This window comes from Nicotiana tabacum, chromosome 20, assembly GCF_000715075.1.
Source record: "Nicotiana tabacum cultivar K326 chromosome 20, ASM71507v2, whole genome shotgun sequence".
NCBI classification, from domain to species: Eukaryota; Viridiplantae; Streptophyta; class Magnoliopsida; order Solanales; family Solanaceae; genus Nicotiana; species Nicotiana tabacum.
Window position 1 is genome coordinate 96,675,421 of NC_134099.1, and position 23,983 is coordinate 96,699,403.

General features: G+C 36.5%; 1 protein-coding gene across 1 annotated transcript; it reads left to right on the forward strand.

Moving 5' to 3' along the window:
- The first annotated feature begins 92 nt into the window (after positions 1-92).
- On the forward strand, positions 93-18,203 carry LOC107812200 (exocyst complex component SEC3A). The gene is made up of 25 exons (XM_016637248.2): positions 93-486; positions 1,983-2,053; positions 2,575-2,655; positions 2,738-2,805; positions 2,898-3,000; positions 3,952-4,100; positions 4,778-4,895; positions 5,270-5,374; positions 5,813-5,914; positions 6,012-6,149; positions 6,677-6,805; positions 6,898-6,978; positions 7,066-7,140; positions 9,803-9,976; positions 10,073-10,226; positions 10,305-10,369; positions 11,773-11,943; positions 12,035-12,114; positions 13,371-13,452; positions 13,819-13,916; positions 14,003-14,111; positions 14,238-14,306; positions 17,019-17,084; positions 17,194-17,283; positions 17,805-18,203. The coding sequence occupies exons 1-25, from the start codon at positions 309-311 to the stop codon at positions 17,913-17,915; spliced, it is 2,667 nt and encodes an 888-aa protein (XP_016492734.1). The 5' UTR covers positions 93-308; the 3' UTR covers positions 17,916-18,203.
- Positions 18,204-23,983: the final 5,780 nt, after the last annotated feature.

Below are 23,983 nucleotides of genomic sequence, written 5' to 3' on the forward strand. Positions count from 1 at the left end.
ATAGATGAATCACACAACATTATTTTTTTTCTTTCTTGACAAATGATTATTAACTCGTTTAAATGTTGACGCAAACCATGTTTGCGTATAATAAAAGAAGGAAAAAAAATGTGAAGAAGAAAAGGTTGGACTATTATTACACTTGCTAAGAAAAGGGGAGGAAAGACCACCCCCTCCCCCTTGGCCCACCCTGCAACTTTTCAAGCTGTAAAAACTGCTCCAAACAATTAAAGAAAGAGAAAGAGGAAATCTAAAATACAGGGACTTTGTGTGTAGAGTTCCTTAGTAACTTCAACTTCAGAGCAAAAATGGCGAAATCGAGTGCGGATGATGAGGAATTGAGGAGAGCTTGTGAGGCGGCTTTAGAAAGCACTAAAGAGAAGATCATGATGACAATCAGAGTCGCTAAGAGCCGAGGGATCTGGGCCAAAACTGGCAAATTGGGGCGTAGTCACACCGCTAAACCCAGAGTTCTTGCCATTTCCTGTATGTTATCTATCTTATTTTCCAGATTTAGAGAAACTTCTAGTTTTAAGACAGTTATTTAGTAATACATTACTTTGTTGATTTATGTAAATTAAAGCTCGGTGATACCGTTATTTTTACTCTGAGTTACAGCATGATCTGTTTCAATTTGATAAAATCAAGTTTGTTTAGTTTCTTCAAGAGCTAGAAATGAGCCCAAATAAGCTTGCTCAGGTCTCAAGTTCAAATCCAAAAGGAGGAAAAAAAATACACGTGATTTCTTTCCATCTGCCCAAGCCTTGATAGCAGAGTTACCTGATACCCGTGCTGGTGCGAGGTAGCAGGTACAAAGTGGAATTAATCGGTGTGCGATTAAGCTGGCCTGAGCATTATCGGCATAAAAAAGGAGAGATAGAATGAGCCTCAATCTAGCTCAGGCCTCTTTAGGGTTATATGATAAAATTGGAACAATATGGAGAAGATATTTAAGGTCTTGCGCAAGGATGAGATGTGCAAAGGCCTTAGCTAGCTTAGCGAAGCTAAGTGTTGTAGTGATTGCTAACGGTTTTAGAGGTAAGAGAGGAGTAATCATGAGGTTGTATTTAGTTGTTTCACTGGTTTCCTGAATGATGTTACCCTAAGCTTCTTTTATTGTATGCTTCATTGATAAGATATATGGTAGAGAGTTTTTTTTTGATAATTTTAATGAGTGAATTGTTGGTAAGTAATGTAAGATATGGTGGTGATGATTTGAGTTAGCGAGCTGAAAAAACCTCAATGATGTATTTGTTTGGAATTTTTATGATTGAGGGAGGAATGAGTGCAAGGTAGCAGGTGTCAGTCGAGGTGTGCAAGTTGGCATGAACACCACCCTTATTAAAGAAAAGGAAGGGTTGAGGGAGGAATGAGTTGTTAGTAAGTTTATTGTACATTAAATGGAACCATGCAATGAATTCTTTTTACTTAGGGCCAGACTACTAGTTGCTAGATACCACATTGACCAAAAGAGGGTAAAGAACCTTATGCTATATTTGGTTGGGACAGAAAGTGGACCAATGAGTGGAGGGGAACCTCAAAAAAGGGAGGAAGAATTAGGTACCTTAATATCCTTCGGGTTGGACGAAAGGAGGAATTATATATCTTTCACATTTCTGCCCAGCCATTCCAGACTATTTGATGGAGATGATCAATATTCACCCAAGGGAATTAAGCTTGAAATTTTATTTATTTATTTACTTTTTTCGGATAAGAGGTTGTTGTCAATGAAAGATGCGCTTATTTTGACATACACCTTCAAAGTCTCAAGTAACACTCAAATTTTAGAGTGAAAAGCTCTTCCTTTGCCCAGGATTTTTGATGTTAGTATTGTCAGATAAGTCCTCCAATGATTAACAGATAAGTTTACCTCATAAAATGGTGTGGGGTTGTATGCACTTTCAATTTTCCTTTTTCTGAAATTGCTGATTGGAGTTGTTCATTCTGTATGTTCAAACTATCATGATGTGTGGTTTGTGCAGCAAAAGCAAAAGGTCAACGGACTAAAGCTTTTCTCCATGTCTTAAAATATTCCGCTGGAGGAGTTCTTGAGGTAAATACTTCTGATTTATTCTTTCTAAAACATTTTCCTTCTGTCCAGACACTAATTCTAGAACTTGTGACCTCATTATGGGTTATCAAAATGAAAAAGACATGAAGCTTTGACTTCATTATGTTGAAAATAGAGCAACGAAATCTTACGTGAGAGCTTCTTTACTCAACCTTTATAGTGTGTGTAATGAAGCTACGATCATATATGAAACTGGTTCGAAGTATTTATACTTACTAAATTGTCCTAGATAGAATCAATCTTATAGAATGCGAAACTGAAGCATAAACAAGACGTTTGGAGGCACCCAGGGTTGAATGCTACTTAGCTGCATGGCACCTTCAGTAATTCGCTTGCTGAACATTATTTTAGCACCTTACCTTGTGCTTTCACATTTTTAAACATTGGAAAGAACCAAATTGGATCTCCCAAAATCAACATATTGGACTATAGATTTTCATTTAAAGCAAATCGGGTAAAAATGTCATGTTTTGCTGACAGTTATATTATGCTTGCACATGTAGCCTGCAAAATTATACAAGCTTAAGCATCTGTCGAAGGTGGAGGTTGTAACTAATGATCCAAGTGGGTGTACATTTATGCTGGTAATATCATTGAAGAACTATGTTGTCCTTACTTGTATAATAAAGATATTTGGAACTCATCCGGACAAATTTTTTCATGTAGGGCTTTGATAATCTCAGAAGTCAAAGTGTCGCTCCACCTCAGTGGACAATGCGTAATGTTGACGATAGGTTTGTTTCAAATTTTTGATGTCTATCCATCTGAATTCGTATGCTAACATGAATTTTTTCATTTGCCCGTGGACTTTTTCCTTGCATTGTAGGAACCGCGTATTGCTTTGCATTCTAAACATCTGTAAAGATATTTTGGGTCGTCTCCCCAAGGTCGTTGGCATTGATGTGGTGGAGATGGCTCTTTGGGCAAAGGTGCATATAATAGTTCTGCAACTTGTTTTAAACGTCTTAATAGCACATCTATGACCCCATCTCTGGAAAGTTGACTTGCTTTATTCTGTTTCTTATTGAGGATGAATTTTTTTCTTGCCCATGAACTTGTTGGCAAAGTTTAAATGGTTGCTAGATCATGTATTGGCTGGTGTCATGCCACTAGTGCAGTGCCCCTAATGTTCCAAACTTTTAAGTTTGTATTCTTTAGTGTTATCTACTGATTTTTGATTTAGGATAGGCATGTAACTAAGTTCCTAAGACTGTGCTTAGGGATATAGAATAAATCCTGTTCTATTTTTGAATATGCACTTTTACTTTCTTGTAGCTGAAGATGGACACTAACAGCAACACATAATGATAAAGCAAATAGTCATCTTTAATAGAATTAAATTGTTCACCTACATTTCCTTTTTTCTTTAGTTAGATTGTCTTCGAAAAGGATATGGTCTTTCTTTTTTGATAATATGTGGAAAAACTCCCAAAGATAAGCTATAGGAACACTCACATATATAAGTTGTATGTATACCAAAAAGTAGAGAATCTGCACAAAACTATGGTTCTCTACCAAAGACACCAATCATCTATTATAACAGGGACCTCATGATTGCACCTAAAACAAGAGGCTATCCTCAAAAGCCTTCTAAGAGCTTAACTTATCCCGAAAAATTAAGCCTTCTAAGAGCTTAACTTATCCCGAAAAATTAAGCCTTCGAAGAGCATATTTATACACACTGTTTAGTGTTTACATCCACACTGAACACAAACCTTTGTTAATTTGAAATACATATTTGTTCACAACTAGTTTCTCTTACATGTTTCTTTCGACAAGCTATAAGAATCTAGATCCCCAGCCCCCAACCCAAGGAACTAAACTGAAACTTGGTGCTTGATGAGTTTTATGCAATTGTGATCTATATAAATCCAATGTAGGATAATACTCCAGCATTTACCAAACAACATACTAATCTTCAAGATGGGCCTATCACTGCTGCTGTGGAAGAACGTGAGATGAAAGTAACTGTTGAAAGGGAACTTGTGTCTCAAGCAGAGGAAGAAGACATGGAGGCTCTTTTAGGCACGTATGTGACCTCTTTTTCTTTCTTGTATTGACATTGGATTATCTAATCTTTGGCTCAAAGTGCTTATGCCTGCATTAACAAGCCATCACTGGCACAATTATGAGAACAATTGGATTGTGCAGTAGCAATTAGGGGCTTAAGGAGTGTTAACAAGTGAAAAGAACCTATTTCCCGTGGACTCGGATAGAAGTAGAGTTTTTAAGAGAGAAAAGCATAAAAAAGAGACAAGGTTTTTGATGCTTTAAGCAATAATCTAGAAGTTAAAGGCATGCGTGTTTGTTCAAGCGCACAACTCAAAGAAAATAAAAATATCTTCTTTTTAAAAAGAAAGCACCCCTTAAAAGAAAACCAAACATTACCTTAACATATATGAAATATTACATGTAAGATGCAAAATTGCAACTAACATTATTAATTTTGTATCCAATTGACCATAATGACTATGTTAATTCCCTGCTAGAATTAAAAATCGTTAATATTAATTTGAAATAAACCCTCATAAAGATAATTTCAGTTGCGCCAGGTGTAGACCTTAACTTTTTTTCTTTTCTGGTTGGCTGTTCTCTAGTTCAATGTTTCCTTGTAAGTTCTGTTGTGGTCGTTCTTTTCCAAGCCCCTGACTTATCCATGTAACATTTTGGTCCCTGACTTGATTTTGGGTTTCTGACTTCCTACAGTTATGTCATGGGCATTGGTGAAGCCGAGGCATTTTCAGAGCGGTTAAAGCGAGAGGTTCAAGCTCTGGAAGCTGCAAATGTGCATGCCATTTTGGAGAACGAGCCGTTAATTGATGAGGTGACCAGTCGATATTTTGGTAAAAGAGTTCTTATTATTTTGATGCCTGTGTCAGAGCAGCTTTTGGTTTTATTTTCTTTCAGGAGTTGCTGCGGTTTTTGTTTTTACAATGATTGATATACTTTTACTTAAATAGGCTATGCCGCTCTTGCATTGTCAAATTTTTCTTCTGCCAAGTGCAGTTAATAGCAAACTTTGCCTTGCTCGCTATTCCCTTATATTCAGCTTTTTTCCTTATCTTCTAAATTTCTGTATGTATGTTCTTATACATGCACTCAACACTTAATTTTTTGCCTTCATGGGATTAGGGGAGAATTCCATGTTTTGAATAAAAGGAGCTATATGTTTCTGCCTCTGAAATATTTGTCCTGCAGGTCTTGCAGGGGCTTGAAGCTGCCACTAGCTGTGTTGAAGATATGGATGAATGGTTGGGCATCTTCAACTTAAAACTTAGACACATGAGAGAAGACATTGAATCAGTAGGAATCTCTGCATTTCACTTCTGTAGTATATTATCTAGTATTTGTGTCGAGGAGATAAGTTTTGCTTTTCTTAGTCCACTGATTTGAATATGTATCTGTATGATAATATGATCTGCCTATGTTTGATCCTAACTTGTGAATCGCCTGAATGTGAATATTAATTTTTTGGCATAATCCTTAGTGCATCTATCTGATATGCAATACTCTAGTTTGTTTCTTTCCGATGTCCAATGAATAAACCTACATGGTATCATTTTTTTCCCGACTTGAATCAAGTTTGGTAATGTAGCAGTCTGATCTTTGTGTATATATGCTTCAGGGAAAAACGATGGTATATTTGTGTTTGTGGGATTCAGTTCATTGGAATGTTGACAGTCTGTTATTTGAATGTATAACCTCCTTTACTAGTGCACTGCTGATCCTTTGTTTATGCAGATAGAGAGCCGCAACAACAAGCTGGAAATGCAGTCAGTTAACAACAAGGCATTGATTGAGGAACTTGATAAGCTTCTTGAGAGATTGCATATACCCTCTGAGGTCTCTCTCTCTCTCTCTCTCTCTCTCTCTCTCTCTCTCTCCTTGGTGGGCGCCCTTAAATAATTTAATAGTCTTACTTCATCATTCTTGTTTGTAGTATGCAACATCTTTAACCGGTGGCTCATTTGACGAGGCAAGAATGCTTCAAAACATTGAGGCATGTGAGTGGTTAACTAATGCTTTACGTGGTCTTGAAGCGCCTAATTTGGATCCTAGCCATGCAAACATGAGAGCTGTATGTCCACTTTCTCATTTCTTTCTTTCTGATTAGTTTAGTTATTTCTTCTTACTGTGATGTGCTTCGTCATACAGGGGAGAAAAGGTTAACATAGATAGGCCAGATAAAATTTTGGATAACTATTGTTTCTCAGGTGCTTGGGGAAATAAAAAATTGTTAAATTAGTGCAAAATTGACATGGTATCATTAAATTAAATAATGTAACTTGACTGGCCCTGATGAACCTTGGCTTTATGAAATGGATAGGGAATTCTTCCTTTTTCCTTTTCAACAAAACCAGCTAGTTTTTATAGAGCAACATCTTACTTGTTATTTGGGGCTTATAATCTATTACTATAAATGGGTGGGTAGTATGGAAATCCTATTGTCACATCTTATGTGCTTGTTTGCTAATTGAAGTGAAACAAGGTTGTCCTGCCTTTCAGATAAACTATTTTCAGATAGGTGGTGGTTGTTCTCGCTAACTTGTGTGTAAAAGTTTGCACTCACTTTTACTTGTGGAAATGTTCTTGAATCTGTTGTAGGTAAAGGAGAAACGATCTGAGCTTGATAAGTTAAAAACAACATTTGTTCGAAGAGCATCTGAGTTCTTGAGAAACTATTTTACCAGTTTGGTGGATTTTATGATAAGTGACAAGAGTTATTTTTCTCAGGTGTTCTTATGCTCTCACTTTTACTTTCTACTTATATTCATCTTTCTTTTGTAAGTATTTACTACAGACAGCTGATAACATGAATTAAACAGCGTGGACAATTGAAGAGGCCTGACCATGCTGATCTGAGATACAAGTGCAGGACATATGCTCGTCTTTTGCAGCATTTGAAGGTCAGACTGATTCAACTTCTTGGTTAACTTGCTATTGTTTGTTTCAATAGTTTCTGATGTTTTTTTCCCCCCATCCTTTATTTACAGAGTCTTGACAAGAATTGCTTGGGCCCTCTAAGAAAAGCTTATTGCACATCCCTTAATTTGCTTTTGCGCCGGGAGGTCAGAAAGTTATTTATATCTATCCAATTGTCTTTTCATGTCTTTCTATAACCCTTTTTACTTCCTTCTCTTTGCTGAGTATGTCTCATAGGCCTTAGATTCACTTATGTGTTCACTACAGCATTTATTAACTTCTATCAACAACAACAACAAACCCAGTGTAAACCCATTTGTGCACTTCTAAACTATTTGAAAACCTGTTTTCTTAATCTCAAACCCTCAATGTCCATTGCAGCAACGGGTTGCTGAGGAAACCTGCATTTGGACAAGTTTAATCTACATGCAACCAACAATCACAGCCAGACGGTTTCCCCGGCTAAATTGTAAAAGAGGTGCAGACGTACTATCTTAAAAGAGAGAAACCGAATTGCGGGGTGTTTTCTGTAAGCAGTAACAAGCTGCAGAAAGAGTTAAGTGGCAGCAGTAGGAAAAACCAGAGGAGAAGAAAAAGAAGAGAAAGGGATTTGGCCACCATTCTACCTGCCATTTAACCAAAGCGCCCGCTAACATTTTAAATCATATAACTCTGAGAAACAGAAAGGGAACAGAAAAAAATGGGAAGAGGGGAATCCAACACTTCTCAAGGGATCAATACGACACAAGCAACTCAAAGACAGTGATTGACAATATGACTCATAACACTTAATACAAACAAATAGGATGAGTAAGGAATATTGACTTTGGACTCTAGGTGGTCGTTTGGTTCCAAAAACATGGGATAAAAGCAATCCAAAATTCTATCTCAGGATTAGTATCCTAATCCCGGTAACCAAACGACCCATAGGAGTTTAATTTTGGAGAAAATGAATTACTTCACGAGCAAGTAACTTGGAGCCCAAGTTTAAAGAACTTCGACCAAGTGCATTTTGATGGAAGAAAATTTCAGTGCCAAGGAACTAAAGACAATTGGACTGCAGTGTTTGGGAGATTTGGTTTTGTAGTCCATTACAAATGTTATTTCAGGGACCCTTTTCACAAGAACAGTAAAAAATAGCACATGAAATCTATAAATAAAATATAGGAGATCTTTATAGGGTCATTTTCTTCTATTCAAATTGTAAATGAGCGTAGGAGATCATTTCCTCACATTCCTCTTGAAGAAGTCATGAAATTTGCTGAAAATAGCGTATTTCTGGATTACTCTTACACGCTCAAAAGCTACCAAGGACATTGCGTGGTGGACCAAAAGATTTTCGTGCATGTTGTGGGGTCATAATCTTTGCATTAGGCAGCCAGTACCAAGATTATGGATTCTGCTAGCAGTTTCTCTTTTGCTGCTAGGGAGCAGAAATCAAGGGTGAAACAGAGTTAATTGTCTGGACTGACTTAACTTGTAAAGATTTGAAAAACATTTTTACATTATGCACTGATGGCTGTCCATTTTTTTTCCTTTCGTGTGGCAACTCTGGATGGCCCTAATAGCTGTCTCCCAAGGAATTTCAGTTAACCTATAAGGATAAAAAAAGGAATCACAGCCCACTCTATTTATCAAAAATTCTACTCCCACTCGGACACACTGTCTAAAACACTTACAATTTGCAAATTTTTAATTGTAAAAAGGGAAAAAAGAAGAAGAGAATGATGTAAAATATAGCTTGATTATCTCCCTCAAGTTGTTGGGGGTTTTAAATAACGTTTACACGTCCTAGCTTAGGAAATGATCATATTACAGGCATACAATCATCCTAATATATGCACTCATCTTAATTGATGTGTATGGTACTTTTCTATCTACAACGTTATTTACGAGATATTCACAAATATTCTCAATGATCCTATTCAAGCCCGAAGTGACATATCATATGCTCCTAGTTTGTTGCAAATTTAATCAATCCTTAAACCTCTAGGTAATTTTGTGAGCATATCTGCTAACTGGTTAATGTTTCTGAGCAGTAAGTAGAAAATCTCCCCTTATTTTGGGAAAGCTGGTGATTGCGTGCGAATTCTTTCAAGCCAAAGGATGGGATTAACAAAGCTAGTAGCAATACATCCTGACTCAATATTTCAATATCAGAGAAGGGACTCAGAATCCTTTTAGCTCTAATACCATGTAGAAATAGGAGACAAAAAAGATAATTATGTGAAATTTGATTTGATTATTCTCTCTAGTGTCAGGAAATAAATAACGTCATAACGTCCTAGAATAGGAAAGACTCATAATTATAGGCATCTAGTCTTCCTAATTGGTATTTAATCATCCTAGTTGATTCCTAATTGATATGTACAATAATTTTCTCATCTACAACTTTAATTACAAGGTATTCACAATTATTCTTAATAATTAGTTCTTTCTATACAAAGAAAGATTTACAATTTGCATGAATTAAAAATCAGTTGGAACTGGAAAGAGAAAACTTGAGATATGCAAGATGAAATCGCTCAAAGGAGAATGTATTGAGAGTTGAATCTTGTAAGCCACTTTTGCTAATAAATATAGGTGGTTCAGAATGCTTGTTGTGTTGGTTTTTATTGGTATTAGTGGACCCTCTTAATCACGTTTTGATTCTGATTAAATATTCCTATTTATTGTCCATGCCTCGCGATTCTCCTTGGACCAAATTTCAGAGCTAAAAATGGAAAAAGTTTCGGGGTCATAGCAAATCCTTGATGAAGAACATTTCAAGTTTAAAGTGATGATTCTTTATGTGTGCCATACTTGCAGGCTCGTGAGTTTGCAAACGAGCTCCGTGCCAGCACAAAGGCATCAAGAAATCCAACTGTATGGCTTGAAGGTTCGATGGGTTCGAATCAAAGTGTGAATAGTGCAGACACTTCAACAGTTTCGGATGCATATTCTAAAATGCTAACAATATTTATACCTCTACTTGTGGATGAGGTGCTCTCTACTTTCTTTGGAATATATGTATATATTTGGTTAATGTTGCTCTCACTTCCAATATCAAGTCCTTTGTTTCTTTTTTCCCAAATGCAGAGTTCTTTCTTTGCTCACTTCATGTGCTTTGAAGTTCCTGCACTCGTTCCACCAGGAGGACTTGCTAATGGGAGCAAAAGTGCACATGATGAGGATGATGCAAATTATGATGATTTGGGCATTATGGATATTGATGAGACTGAAAACAAAGCTGGTACCTCTTTGTCCTTGTTTCTTCTCTTACCTAGCCTGATTCATGGTCAATCAAGGACCCGCTCTTGGTATTTTGCAGGTAAAAACACTGGTGAGCTTGAGGCTCTGAACGAATCCCTTCATGATTTACTCGATGGAATACAAGTAATTCTTACATTTCATCCTTACAATAGCCTTGCTGTTTGATAATAATAATGCTAATATGTTAACTTGAAGCAAAAATATGGCCCTGGGGGGATTCGGTTAATATTCTGTTAGTATCAGATTGAGATGCTGAATGGAAAAACAGATCAATAGTCGTAAGTGTTTTTAATTTATTTTATTCTTCTTTGGTGAGCTATGTGTTATTTACATGTTCAATGGTCGTAGCATCATGCTAAATTGTTTATCGAGTACAATGTGTACATTATCAACAATTCCCTGCTACAACCGTACTCATCGTGATTGAATCAATATTTTACTCAGTCAACAACAATATATACAGTGTATTCTCACTGGAGTCTGGGGAGTAGTGTGTACAAAGACCTTACACCTACCTTGTGGGGGTGGAGGTAGAGAGACTGTTCTGATAGACCCTCGGAGAAAGAAAAGCAGTTCAAAGCAGGTCTGAAAAAGAAAAAAGTAGTGAAGAAGCCATGTTGAGAATAATGAAGATAAGAACAGTAACAACAACAAAATAACAAAGATAAACAAAGCAAAAGAAATAACAGGTAGTAATAAAAATCGAGGGATAATATAATACGAGACTGATAATAATAATACTGATATTGAAAATAAGGGACAAATACGGTGTCCCAAACTCGACTACCTACTAATCTTCTATCTTAATCCTTGACCTCCTTATCCTTCTATCTAGGGTCATGTCCTTGGTAAGATGAAGATGTGCTATGTCCTGTCTAATCACCTCTCCTTAATACTTCTTCGGCCTACCTCTACCAACCTCTCACACCTCCTCACTGGGCATCTGTGCATCTCCTCTTCGCATGCCCGAACAATCTCAGCTTCACTTCCCATATCTTGTCCACCACGGAAGTCACTCCCACCTTGTCCCGAATATCTTTGTTCATAATCCTATGTCTCCTAGTATGCGCGTACATCCATCTCAACATCCTCATTTCCGCTACTCAGTCGGAACAAAAAAATTGGTTTTGCATTGTCCAACGAACAGCTTCATAACATTCCTCCTTGTTATTCTGCTCTTACGTATAAAATGGCAGACCTTTACGATGCACCACCATCTCTTGTTGTGTTCTGTAGAACCAGCCCTTGATAATCCAAGTTCTTGCTTTCTGGACATGTTTTATTTGTCCTTGTCATGAGGCGCTAGTGCTGGATGTTTGCCAGCAAGTTTTACCTATTCTTCATGGTGCTTATAGCTTTGTTTTCTCTATAGTAGTTATTATTTCTCTCTTCTGTCGTTAATTTTCTTTGTGGTTACGGCGTTTGATTGTTACAATATGGTTCTTAACGGGCATAATTGTTGGTTGGATGGTTGCAGAATCTTTTAGATACTTCTGACAAAACTCTCCTGTTTTTACGTGTTTTAGGAAGACTTCTATGCGGTGGTGGATTGGGCATACAAGATTGATCCTTTGCGCTGCATATCAATGCATGGAATAACAGAACGTTATATTTCAGGTCAGAAGGCTGATGCTGCAGGATTTGTACGCATCTTGCTTGATGACTTGGAATCTAGGATTTCAATGCAGTTTAGTCGGGTGAGCTACTGTCTTCCCGCTTGTCATGATATATGCTTGTGGAACTCATAAGTGATGATTTTTACTCTCTTTTCTGTTGCTTGCATTGCAGTTTGTTGATGAGGCATGTCATCAAATTGAAAGAAATGAGCGAAATGTTCGACAGTTGGGAGTCTTGTCATATATACCAAGGTTGACTGGGTTCCATATGTCCTTACTTTTGTATGCTTGCGTTATCTGTAGAACGGGTTTGCTGTCAAATGTGTAGTTAGATGGTTCGACTTAGGGGGCATCTGAATAGTGCTTGACATACTTAGGGTGTAAAATTATTGGTTAACATGTAAATTTGGTGTCAGATGGACAACACATTTAACTCGTGGGATTGCAATAAAAGCTTTTGTCTTTTTAGAGGGTGTTTGGCTAAGCTTATAAGCTGGTCAAACTGGCTTATAAGCACTTTTTGGCTTATTTACGCGTTTGGTAAAATTAAAAGTGCTTATAAGTTAAGTGCTTATAAGTCAAAAATAAATCAAAAGTCATAAGTTGATCTCCCCCAACTTATCAAATTTCAGCTTATAAGCACTTTAGGTTTGACCAAAATATTTACTATTCTATCCCTAAAATACTTATTTTTAAAACAGAACTCTTCGTATACCCAGTTCTTCAGTTGCTTATTATTAATTTCAGCACTTTTATCCAAACACGTAACTGCTTATTTTTAAATCAGTTTCAACACTTAAAAGTGCTTTTCAGCACCTAATGCTTATCAGCTACTCTAAATCAGCTAAGCCAAACGGGCTCTTAATCTTATCCTCCTACTTTAATGTGGTCTGATTAGTCCAACACATTTAGACATGCTAGAATATAGGCTCTTGTGTCGTATTTTCGTCACTGAAGATTGATCTTCCTTAACCTGGCAATGGTATGGTTTTGTTTCTCTTGGGAAGATCTTTTTTCTCCAGTTTGGAAGGAAAAAGAGAGATTGATTTCACAATTTTCATACTTTAGTTATTACCATGAAATTTACTAATTTTAATGAAGAGATTGATGACTCCAGCTTATGTTACCTTAAAAAAAAAAATCAATCCCTCCTACTTTCAAGTAAAGTTAGATGCCAATTCTATATTGGATATTCCAGCTTGATTTTCACTACCTCAAATTTCAGTTAGTATTTTTTTTACATTTTGAGCTTTCTTTCCTTTTACTGGTGCAGTTTCACTCTTTCCATCTCTGTATTACCTCCTCCTTATGATTGATTACCTTCTTTCTCACCTTTTGCTATGAGCTTTCTCTAACAAGTCTTTGATTAACGTCATCGATAACTGTAGGGCTGTGAGCATCTTCTTCTAATTCACTTCAAAATCAGATTTGCTACTTAATTTTGCTTTCAGAGTACTCTCAGTTGATCCTTTTGGCGTAGATAATCAATAATCCATTTGGTATTGTAGATTTGCCACACTTGCAACCCGTATGGAGCAGTACATCCAAGGACAATCAAGGGATTTGGTTGACCAGGCGTACACAAAATTTGTGAGTGCTTTCATCTCCCACCCATTTCTTAATATGTGATATCAGTTGAAGCTATTAATATGTGTTATCAGTTGAAGACTCTAATTTTGACTTAATATGAAGTTGATTACTTTTGTTTGCCATTTTTGTGGTTTTAGTATAGCAGTTGATAATTCCATTTTTTAATATGCTGTAATAGAAAATCACATATTGCTAAAGTGGGAATTAGGGGGAAAAAGCAAAAAAGAAATTAGGAAATATTCATATAATTTTTTGTCTTCTCTATGTGATGATTTTAATTTTTACAGTTTGTCGTGATCAGATAATATATTTTTCCTTATGTATGTAATATTGTGTGGTGTGGCTGTTTTGGAAATTGTTTGGCAGGTTAGTACAATGTTCCTTACTTTAGATAAAATTGCTAAAGCAGACCCAAAATATGAAGACATTATGCTTTTAGAAAACTATGCAGCATTTCAGAATAGGTATTATTCTGATGTTGCATTCAGAATCTATTACATTTTCTATTTCATAAAATCTGTTTGAGTACTGACTGGAAGGAGTTGTGCAGTCTTTATGACCTGGCCAATATGGTGCCGACATTAGCGAAGTTCTATCATGAAGCCAGTGAATCTTATGAACAAGCTTGCACGCGCCACATCAACGTGATTATAATCTATGTAAGCTATCCTATTTCTTGCTTCTTGTTTTTGTAGTGTTTTCTTCTCTGCTTGTTGCTGTTACTACTATTTCTATAGGTCCAAGTCTTTCTGATGATATACCTTAAAACCTATGCTTCTCCACAGCAATTTGAGCGACTTTTTCAGTTCGTAAAAAGAATCGAGGATTTGATGTACACAATCCCACCTGAAGAGGTTAGATTACTGCTTTTCTAATTTTCTCCTCAGGTTACAGCATTTGTTTTCTTCCCTCCACTTAAGAGTGTCATAATTTGCCTTGTATGAGGACACCGGCTTGTTATTTAGTTTCCTGCACCGATATTAAGTCAACACGAATTTGAGCCACTACATGATTTCTTATCAAGTATGAAGGGAACAGTGTAGTCTACTAGTCAATACATGTCGCTTTGTACTGACTTTTTTTTTAATAGATATAGAACTAAATATATGATAAAAAAAAGCTAAATTGAATATCTGAAATCTCTTGGACTTCTGGAACTTTTGTGTTGAGTTGCAGATATGTGAATTACAAGAGCTTTAGCAGTCAGTTTGAGATTCCTTGTGAATACCTTTTCCCTCATTTTCTCTTTGATGGGAGATTCTTCTGAAATTCAGTCCTACTATTCCAATGGGTTCCTTTAATTAATCATGATAACTGTAATTTAAACCAACAAAATTTTCTGGTACAGATCTTGAGGTTCTGAAGCTACCGGTGTCTCACTAGTATCTTTATTAAGTACGAAGTTGATATGAAGAATGACTGATGTCCTGCTGTGATTACCAATTCTGTATGCTTACATTTTCACCATAATGTTCTTGTTTATTTTTAAAAAAAATGGAGAAAAATTGAGATAGAGATTAATTTAGAATGAGTGAATTACCTTAGTTGGCAAATTTAAGTAAACTCTATATTGAATTGGTATTAAGAATTCAGTTTTTCAGTCAACATCAATTAATTATGCCTCAGCTACTTATAAACAAAAAAATTTAATTATGCCTCGGCCCTAAATTAGTTGGATGTGAATCCTCTTTAACAATTTTTGGGAAATCCCCTTCTAATGCTAAATAGTTGTCTTTGACATTCACATAGCCAACCCCAGCTAGCTTGGGATTGAAGCATGATTGTTGTTACTGTGTATGTTTAGAGGCGCCTAAGTGGTACGTACCTAGGGATGTATCATAATCCAACAACAACAATAACGACCCAGTGGAATCCTACTAGTGGGGTCTAGGGAGGGTAGTGTGTATGCATACCTTACCCCTACCCAGAGGGGTAGAGAGACTGTTCGAAGGACCCTCGGCTCAAGAGGACAAAAAAAGGCAATACATCAGTACCATCAGTAAAAAATAATATATATATATATATATATATATATAGCATTTGGGCTTCTCCTCTGAACGTGCTCGAACCATATGAGCCTTGCTTCCCGCAGCTTGTCATCCATGGGGCCACGCCCACCTTCTCCCGAATATTCTCATTCCTAATCTTATCCATCTTAGTGTGCCCGCACATCCACCTCAACATCCTTATCTCTGCTACTTTCATCTTATGGATATATGAGTTCTTAACTGGCCAACACTTAGCCGCATACAACATGGCCGGTCTAACCACCGCTCTGTAAAACTTTCCTTTGAGTATCGGTGGCACTATCTTGTCACACAAGACTCCAGACGCTAACCTCCACTTCATCCACCCCACCTCTACACGGTGTGTGACATCCTCGTCGATCTCCCCATTCCCCTGTATGGTACTTGAAACAACCCCTCTTGGGTATGACATGAGAGTCAAGCCTCATGTCCAATCCCGTTTTCGTCGGCTCGACGCTGAACTTGCACCCTAGGTATTCCGTCTTAGTCCTGCTCAACTTGAAACCCTTAGACTCAAGGGTCTGTCTCCAAACCTCCAGCTTCTCGTTGGCGCCGCTTTGCGTCTCATCAATCAGAACTATATCGTCAGCAAATAACATACACCATGACACCTCCCCTTGAATATGATGTGTTTGTGCATCCATCACCAGGGCAAATAGGAATGGGCTGAGCGCAGACCCTTGGTGCAACCCCATAACAACCGAAAAATGTTCCGAGTAGCTTCCTACTGTCCTAACCTGAGTCTTAGCTCCATCATACATATCCTTAATCACTCTAATGTAAGCAACCAGCGCACCTTTTGCCTCCCAACATCTCCATAGCACCTCCCTGAACCTTGTTATGCTCTTTTTCCAGATCAATAAACACCATGTGCAGATCCTTCTTTCTAACCCTGTACTGTTCCACCAACCTCCTAATAAGGTGGATAACTTCCGTGGTAGAACGCCCCGGCATGAATCCGAACTAGTTGTCTGAAATAGACACCGTCCTCCTAAATGGATGTATCATAATCCATTTTAAATATTATCTGCTGTCACTCTAACCATGGATGAGGGAGACAATTTGCTAGTTGTTGCCTCATTTTTGGTTTACTTTCTCTGCATCATGCCTTTAAGTACTTACATGGATAAAGTAATTACCAGTTACTAGCGCATACATTGATGTTAGTCAATCCTTCTTTGTGGTATTAGTTATGCTTCAGCCCCTTTGTAAATATGTAAGGCCTCAAGTTGCATTGATTTTGCTTTAACATAATGGTAAAATTACTAATACTGGAATAAGAAGAAGTGCTCTCTCTTAGGCAGATGGAACTTTAGGTTTGCATTGCTGACTTTGAGGCATTGGGCTGACATTTTCTTAGCCTTATTGGTAGCTGGGTTATTTTTTTTTTTTTTTTTGAAGTAACAAGTAAAATTTATTTTTGTTCCATCATTTGAAGTTGCTCGAGGTTCTGATCAACCTTAAATGCAAATGCTGCTTACCTGACTGCATCAATACATCATCAGCTGCTAATGATTTATGTCATTTTAAATATTTTAGATTCCATTCCAACTTGGGCTGTCAAAGATGGATCTTAGGAAGGTGGTAAAATCCAGTTTATCTGGGGTAAGTCTGTCAATTGCCTCAATTCATCTTCTACTTTTTTAAACCAAAAAAAGGTGTCAATCTTGTATATTCGGGGTCTTCGATGACTGTTCAAACTTTGCTTCTATAGGTGGATAAGTCCATAAGTGCAATGTATAAGAGATTGCAGAAGAACTTAACCTCAGAGGAGTTGCTGCCTTCGTTATGGGATAAGTGCAAGGTATATCTAGCAGACTGCGTATTGAAATTGATCACTTGGAAATCCAAATGAAAAATTCTTCACCTGAAAAACTTCCTTCCATCAGTGTGTCACTTTGATGTTTGGAGGTTGGATTTAGTTTTTCCTATTGATTTGATTTTTGTGAGAATTTGAGTAGCCAATCCAGGGGAATCCTCTGGCCGTTGGATTTTCTGAACTCTTATAAAAGAACTTTGTCCTAGCTATATGATGAGATGGACTGTGAACTGGAAAAGGATAGAATGGTGCCATTTTGAAAGTAGGAGCTTCTCTGATGATTATATATACAGAAATCATGATTAATGGCCGTCCGGTAGAATAGAGACATCTTAAGTTTCTTTTCAACTGCATTGTCCTGTAATAGTAAAATCTTGCTTCCATGTTTAGAGTTGCTTTAAAATGTTACCCTAGGCTTTTATTGATCACTTCCTCAGTTGATCTCTATGTTTCCTTGGTTCATTTTCTATATAGCAAATTTACCTACAACATTCATATTTTTGCAGAAGGAGTTCTTGGACAAGTATGACAGTTTTGCTCAGCTTGTAGCCAAGATTTACCCCAGCGAGACCATCCCATCTGTCTCAGAAATGCGAGATCTTTTGGCATCCATGTAAAGAGGCATTTTGCTCTAGTAATTGCGAGTTTGTTTTCTAGTTTTAGTTAGGGAAAGGGTGTTGTAGAGTATGTCTTGTGTTGTCAATTTTCTTCTTTTTCCTCCTTCCTAATTTGATTACTTTACAGATCCTATGAGTGACATGATAACAGGCTAGATTAAAGCATTTTCGTGTATTGTCCTTACCAGCTTTGTTGTGTAATGTTTTTTGTTTCGTCCTACTGCGTGGGATATCCAATCTTTACCTGTTTTACTGTGCAAGGAAGAAATGTTTTACACTACATGTCAATTCATCCATCAGATATTAAAGCTTCTTGTTTTTCACTAGTTAGTTATGCCTTGAATCCTTTCCCTTTCCTCCCCCAGAAACTAAAAAGTGAAATTTGTGGTGACCGTGTCAGTCATCATGGTTAATGCGGATGCTAAAAGCCCAACCACAAGGAAAGGGAACTTGCAGTGTTTGTCGAATATAAATCGAAAATACTGAAATAGCAGAAAGAATTAAAATTGAGTATTATGCAAATTGTGTAAAAGAAATTGGTACCAGTCTTATTCCTTTTATATATGGATGTTGGCAACATCTAACAGGTAGGGAGGAAAAACGGGTGATTGTTGGTGGTTTAACTAACCATAAGCAAAGGTAGGGGATTTGATTTGACGCTCAATGTTAGTGGAAAAGCTATTCTTGTCACAGTAATATTACTGTTGGTAAATCTACTATGAGTGATTATTGTTTTATTCTACTTCAGTTCATTCTAAGTGATTGTAATAAGGATAAAACAATTAGTTTTGTGAGGCCAAAAGAAAAAGAACATCAAAACGTTGTAACATTGCCCTAGTCAGCAAATACCCTCTAGGTTTTCTAACTCTCCTGCCACTACTTTGGAATCATTTTAACAGTTTGATGTTTATACCAGCCTTTCATTTTATTTCATCAGAAGGTAATTTTCTTTCTTATACTACTATTAAACATCAGTACAACATTAATTTTTTAGAACCTTCCCTGTGATAACTAGCTTTCTCAAGTAACAGTATGAGGATTAAAGACTGAACCAGTGAATTTGAACCAAGGCAAAAAACTAAACAATGAAGCAAACTACAAAAGGAAAAGGGATTTAGTTTTTCATGATTTAAAAAGATCACTAGTTTTCAGCAACAGGCCTGGAAAGAAAGCGCCTTTGAAGAAACGTTACAAGGACCAAATTATGACAAAAATCTGTGCCTAATCATACTTGTAGATTTCACCATAGATGATGGAACAATATACAATATAGTTTTTCAGTTTTTTCAAGTATAATTACGAATATCATGTGAAATAAAATGGTTAGTATTTCAATCATGAAATGTTTCCTTAAATCCAAAAAGTAAATTAAAATCATTCTCTCTCTTGTCAATATTCTTAACAATAATACATTTCCCGTACACCTTAATTTTATACGTAAAGAATCAATGGATGAAGATAGAAGTTTGACTCTAAATGAAAAGAATTATTACACCTACGTATTTCGACGCAGGAGTGTTTACATCAATAGGTTTTAGCCACACAGAAAGGTGTAAGATTCCATTCACCAAAAATGGAATAAACATTCAAATAATGAGGTTTCCTTATAATTTGTTGGAGTCCTCAAGTTCAACGGTCTGGTAAACTGTTCTGATGATTGTTTGACACGTACACAAATTACGAGCTAAATTTAACTTACACTCAATTTTTATATCAAATCAATAAATAAGTAATACTTCCTTAGTTCCTTTCTATGGCTTTAAGTTCTCAATTATAATTAATTTTACGGTACTGTTTGTTTGGTATTTGACCATGATAAATCAGTATAATTTAATATAAATATCGACAAAAATTACTTATGGCTAAAAAATGATACTGTAGGATGAAATGGGGTAGCAGTGCACCTCCACATAACGAGCTAGCTGCCACATGAGGAGATGGAGAATCACACAATTTCCTATTAAGGCGAAACACAAAGGCAATAATGCAAAACAAGCTGCAAAAGACAGGTACTTTAAGAAGAAACTAGTTGAATTATTGCATTTGCAACCATGAATGAGGACTTGCCAATCTAATAACCTAGAGTTTGTCATCTGCTCCTATCTATAATCGCACTAATTTATCTGCCTGCACATGGAAGAGGAAACGTGACCTTGACCAGAGAGGGAGACTTTTTCACTCTTAACTAGAGATGTCGGGTAGGGTTCGAGAGTTGGGACCGAGTCCTCTTTTATGGAGAGCACTAAAATCACCATTTAAGTTTTTTACAAAGCGTACCGGACTACGAAGTTTTGAACACAGCGGATGGTTAACCTAACAAATAAGAGAAAAAAAAGTGTGACATTGGTTGCAGAGACGGAGCTAGGATTTAAAATTTATAGGTTTCGATTCTAGCACTTTTAAGTTATTGGGTTCTAAATTAATAATTTGTACATATTAAAATAATTTTTTTAAGACAAATATAGAGTTTGCACAAAAGTTATTGGGTTCGATCGAACCCGCGCCTCGGTCTTGTAAGTCCCCATAAAATTTCGCCAAGGTTTTTGTGGTGCCGAGGTTGACTTATGTGTACGGCACGATACAAAATTTTTGGGTTGAAGAATGCACTGAGGAGTTGACGGAAATTTTTGGCAGAAGAAGGCAGTTATGTGGTCAAGTTTGCGACCGCAAAACCATTTTGCGGGCCACATATCCATCGCAGAGTTGGATAGAAAATTAGTTGGATTTTGAAGGGAGTTTTGCGGTCATTTATGAGATCGCACATCTATTCCGCGGTTCGCACTTCTATCACAGAGTTAGCATGAGGAATTTCGTTGAGCGATTCTGCAGCCGCATAAGTGATCTGCGGACCACATATCTGTCGCAGACTGGTCCAGACCATTCCAATTTTTGGCATCACTTTCGCGGTCTATTTTGCGGGCAACATACCTATTCTGCGGTTCATTCTGCGACCACAAACCTGAGTTCGGAGGGTTCATTTTTTATTTTTATAACCCGACCTCATTTTGGTAAATAACCTTAGGGGCTCATTTTGAAGCGAATTGTTGATGATTTTAGAGAGAGATAAGAGTATTTTAGAGAGAGAAAGAGAAAATCTATCATTCTAATCACCCATTCTTGCACCAATCTTCAAGAATCAAGGAAGTCAATCACTAGATTATCATCTATCTGGATTGTTATTGCTAGACGTGTTGGGACGTTGTAGTAACTTAAGGAAAACTCAAACAAGGTATGTTGGCTAAGCTTCTCTTTTAGAATTGAATTCCATGATGTCCCCGTAAGTTTCTAGTGTGGTTGGCCCAAGTTCCTAATTCCAATGTTCCGAGTCATTCTTTATGAATTCGACTATTCCGAATAAGCTTGTGTTGAAAGATATATATTAGAAATGTGTACCGAATACTCCTATTATATTGTGTTCTGCTTCGAATGTGTTCAAACGTGACAAATGTGTCGGAATATTATGATTACAATTATGTTTTTTTTGCAAGTTATTTTGCCAAATTATGGAAGAAAACTCAATAGGCTCTTATTGTTCATACATATCAAATCTCGATTTCCAAGCGTCCTTATTGTTGATAAACTATAACTAAGTTCTGAAGCAGAAGAAGAAAGAGTGCGGTATAAAGTGTGGTCATGGTTGTTGTGACTGGTGCATTAATTTGAAGTCGTGATTAAATCGTAAATCACCATGCTCTCCTTTATCAATATATCCAATGGGATTCGAGTTATTACATGCATGTGTCGAAATTGTGCATTGCCCTTTATGAGAAAGAGTATTTCAAGAATAAATGATGTATTGCTCGTTTATGATTTTAATATGTATTTCTATTACTGGTCAGTTTGCCCCATTCTTTGGGGAAAAACCTTTTGTGTTTAAAGTTTTCATTACTAATGAATTTGAAGTTATGATTCCAGAATATTCTATATGTTGATGCTGAGATGATTATTCCCATTATTTAGGATGAGATTGAAATATTGAGTGATTGTTACTATTTCCCTTTATTGGGATGAGATTGATGATAGATGTGAATTGGAAAAGATGAAGTCGACCCACACGACATATGTGGGAAGGCGGCCTAGCCAATCGGGTGGAGATCGGATACCATGTTGCGTGCATAGCGGTTCCTACTCTTGGTAATACCTTTCTTTAATTGTCAATCCACATTGTTCGTGGAGATATGGCCTAGTCGATCGGGCGGAGATCGGACTCCATGCTGAAAACACGGTGGTTCATTAGCGGGCAACTTTAGTCCTCGTTAGCAGTTGCTTCCTTTTCAGCAGGTTTTAGTGAACCCTACTCTATTCCGGACATGAAGTCACTTGATGTTGTACTTTGTGTTTTGAGGTATAGCAGGGGCCTTGTTGCCGGCACTTCCATACTACTCTTCTGTTGTACTTAAATGCTCCGTAGACAGGTTGTGGGTGGTGTTTGATGTTGGGAATTGAACTAGAAGTGTTGGTATTTCCCGCTAAAAGAATGTTTCTACCAACTTTCCGGTGACACAAAGTTATGTTACCGGAAAGCAGGGAGACTATCTGTATAGGGTAAAATATGCAATGCTACGTGGCCGCTCAAAAGAAGGACACGTGGAACCTAAGATGGGGGATCACCAGAACCGAAGGCAATTGTCTCATCTGTCACCGGAGTGAGTAACGCTCTTAAGGATGCAATAAATACTCTTCACCCGGTACGATTAAGGATGCATTCAATGGAGAATATTCCACATCATTAAGTACGATTGACCGTTACAAGGAATTTGACTTTTATATTTATTGTTACATCTTCATGAATGACTCTCATAATTGACATTAAAGAAGGGCATAATACTAGGATCTCATTCCCTAGACGTAGCTATAAATAGTGAGCTTAGTTGTCATTGTAGAGGATATGAATTTTCTGACAAGCTTATGTTATACTCTATCCAAAGCTTAAAACAATTTTATCTTCTTGCTTTTTGATTTCATTGTTGTTGTGCTCGGAAGTCTGCTCCTGGAACCACTGTTTATGTTATTTCGTCTTCATTTCAAGGCTAAGTATTGCATATTTCTTCAATTATCTTATTATTTCAGGATCAAATTAATTTATTTATCTAAAAATCACGTATAAATTAAAATATACCGTTTTACGGGTAAATAAGTACCTTCCGTGAATTGCCAGAAAATTCAAGTGGGTAGGCATACGAAATGGTTCAGTTTTAGTTTGATTCTTTTGCCTTTTTTTTTTGAGAACTTGTATTGGTGTATGCTACTTAGAAATTTTCCAGAGAAGAGAAAGACTTACTTGGTTAATTATATGACGTTTATAATTTACAGTGAATCTAGGTACTCTCGTGTCACAAATACAGAGCTTAGAATCGCAAAAGAATGACGTGACGTAACAAGCTAGTGATGGAGTATTACTCTCTTTATTTCATTTTATACAACAATGTTTGGCGTGAAGTCTATAAAATAAATCAACTTTTGGCACATACTAAAAATTATTACTAGACCTCGTAGTCTTAACATGTTATGGCATATCATAATTATAAAAGCATATTATTAAAAGTGGGATAAAAAGTTTAATTTAAATTTATTTAAATATGAAAAATAGTATTATTTTTATATCAAGTTAAAAGAAATGGCCATAAAAACAATAACAGTAGTACGTACCACTAAAATGTAGCCTAGAATTCAGCACCCAGCACAATGACACAAATGCGCATTTCTACAATTTTTGGTAAAGGTTTATTTCTCAAACAAACAAACATTAGAAGGTCAATTTTATGAGACATTACAAATATTATTTTTGTTATATAATTTTTTTTTATAAAAGATCAACAGAATATAACACAAGAAATTGATAATAAATATTAAAGATCTATGTAAGATCAATTTTTCTTATTTAAATTGTAACGGTTCATAAGAGATCATTTTGATTGAATGCTAACCAAATGTAGGCTCTTAGTGCCGTCTTACCATCCAAATTAAATATCTCTTTGGCCTCATAGTAATGACGGCCATCTATCTATATGTGTCAAAATGTAATTCCTCGTTATTTTTTCATTCATATAATTACCATAGACAAATTT

What these genes read in the sequence shown, in the direction of transcription:
- LOC107812200 (XM_016637248.2), top strand. Translation starts at nt 309, where the DNA reads ATGGCGAAATCGAGTGCGGATGATGAGGAATTGAGGAGAGCTTGTGAG. An exon ending in ACAAGAGTTATTTTTCTCAG is followed by an intron (nt 6,806 to 6,897) that starts GTGTTCTTATGC and finishes TGAATTAAACAG; the next exon opens with CGTGGACAATTGAAGAGGCC. An exon ending in ACCAGGCGTACACAAAATTT is followed by an intron (nt 13,453 to 13,818) that starts GTGAGTGCTTTC and finishes ATTGTTTGGCAG; the next exon opens with GTTAGTACAATGTTCCTTAC.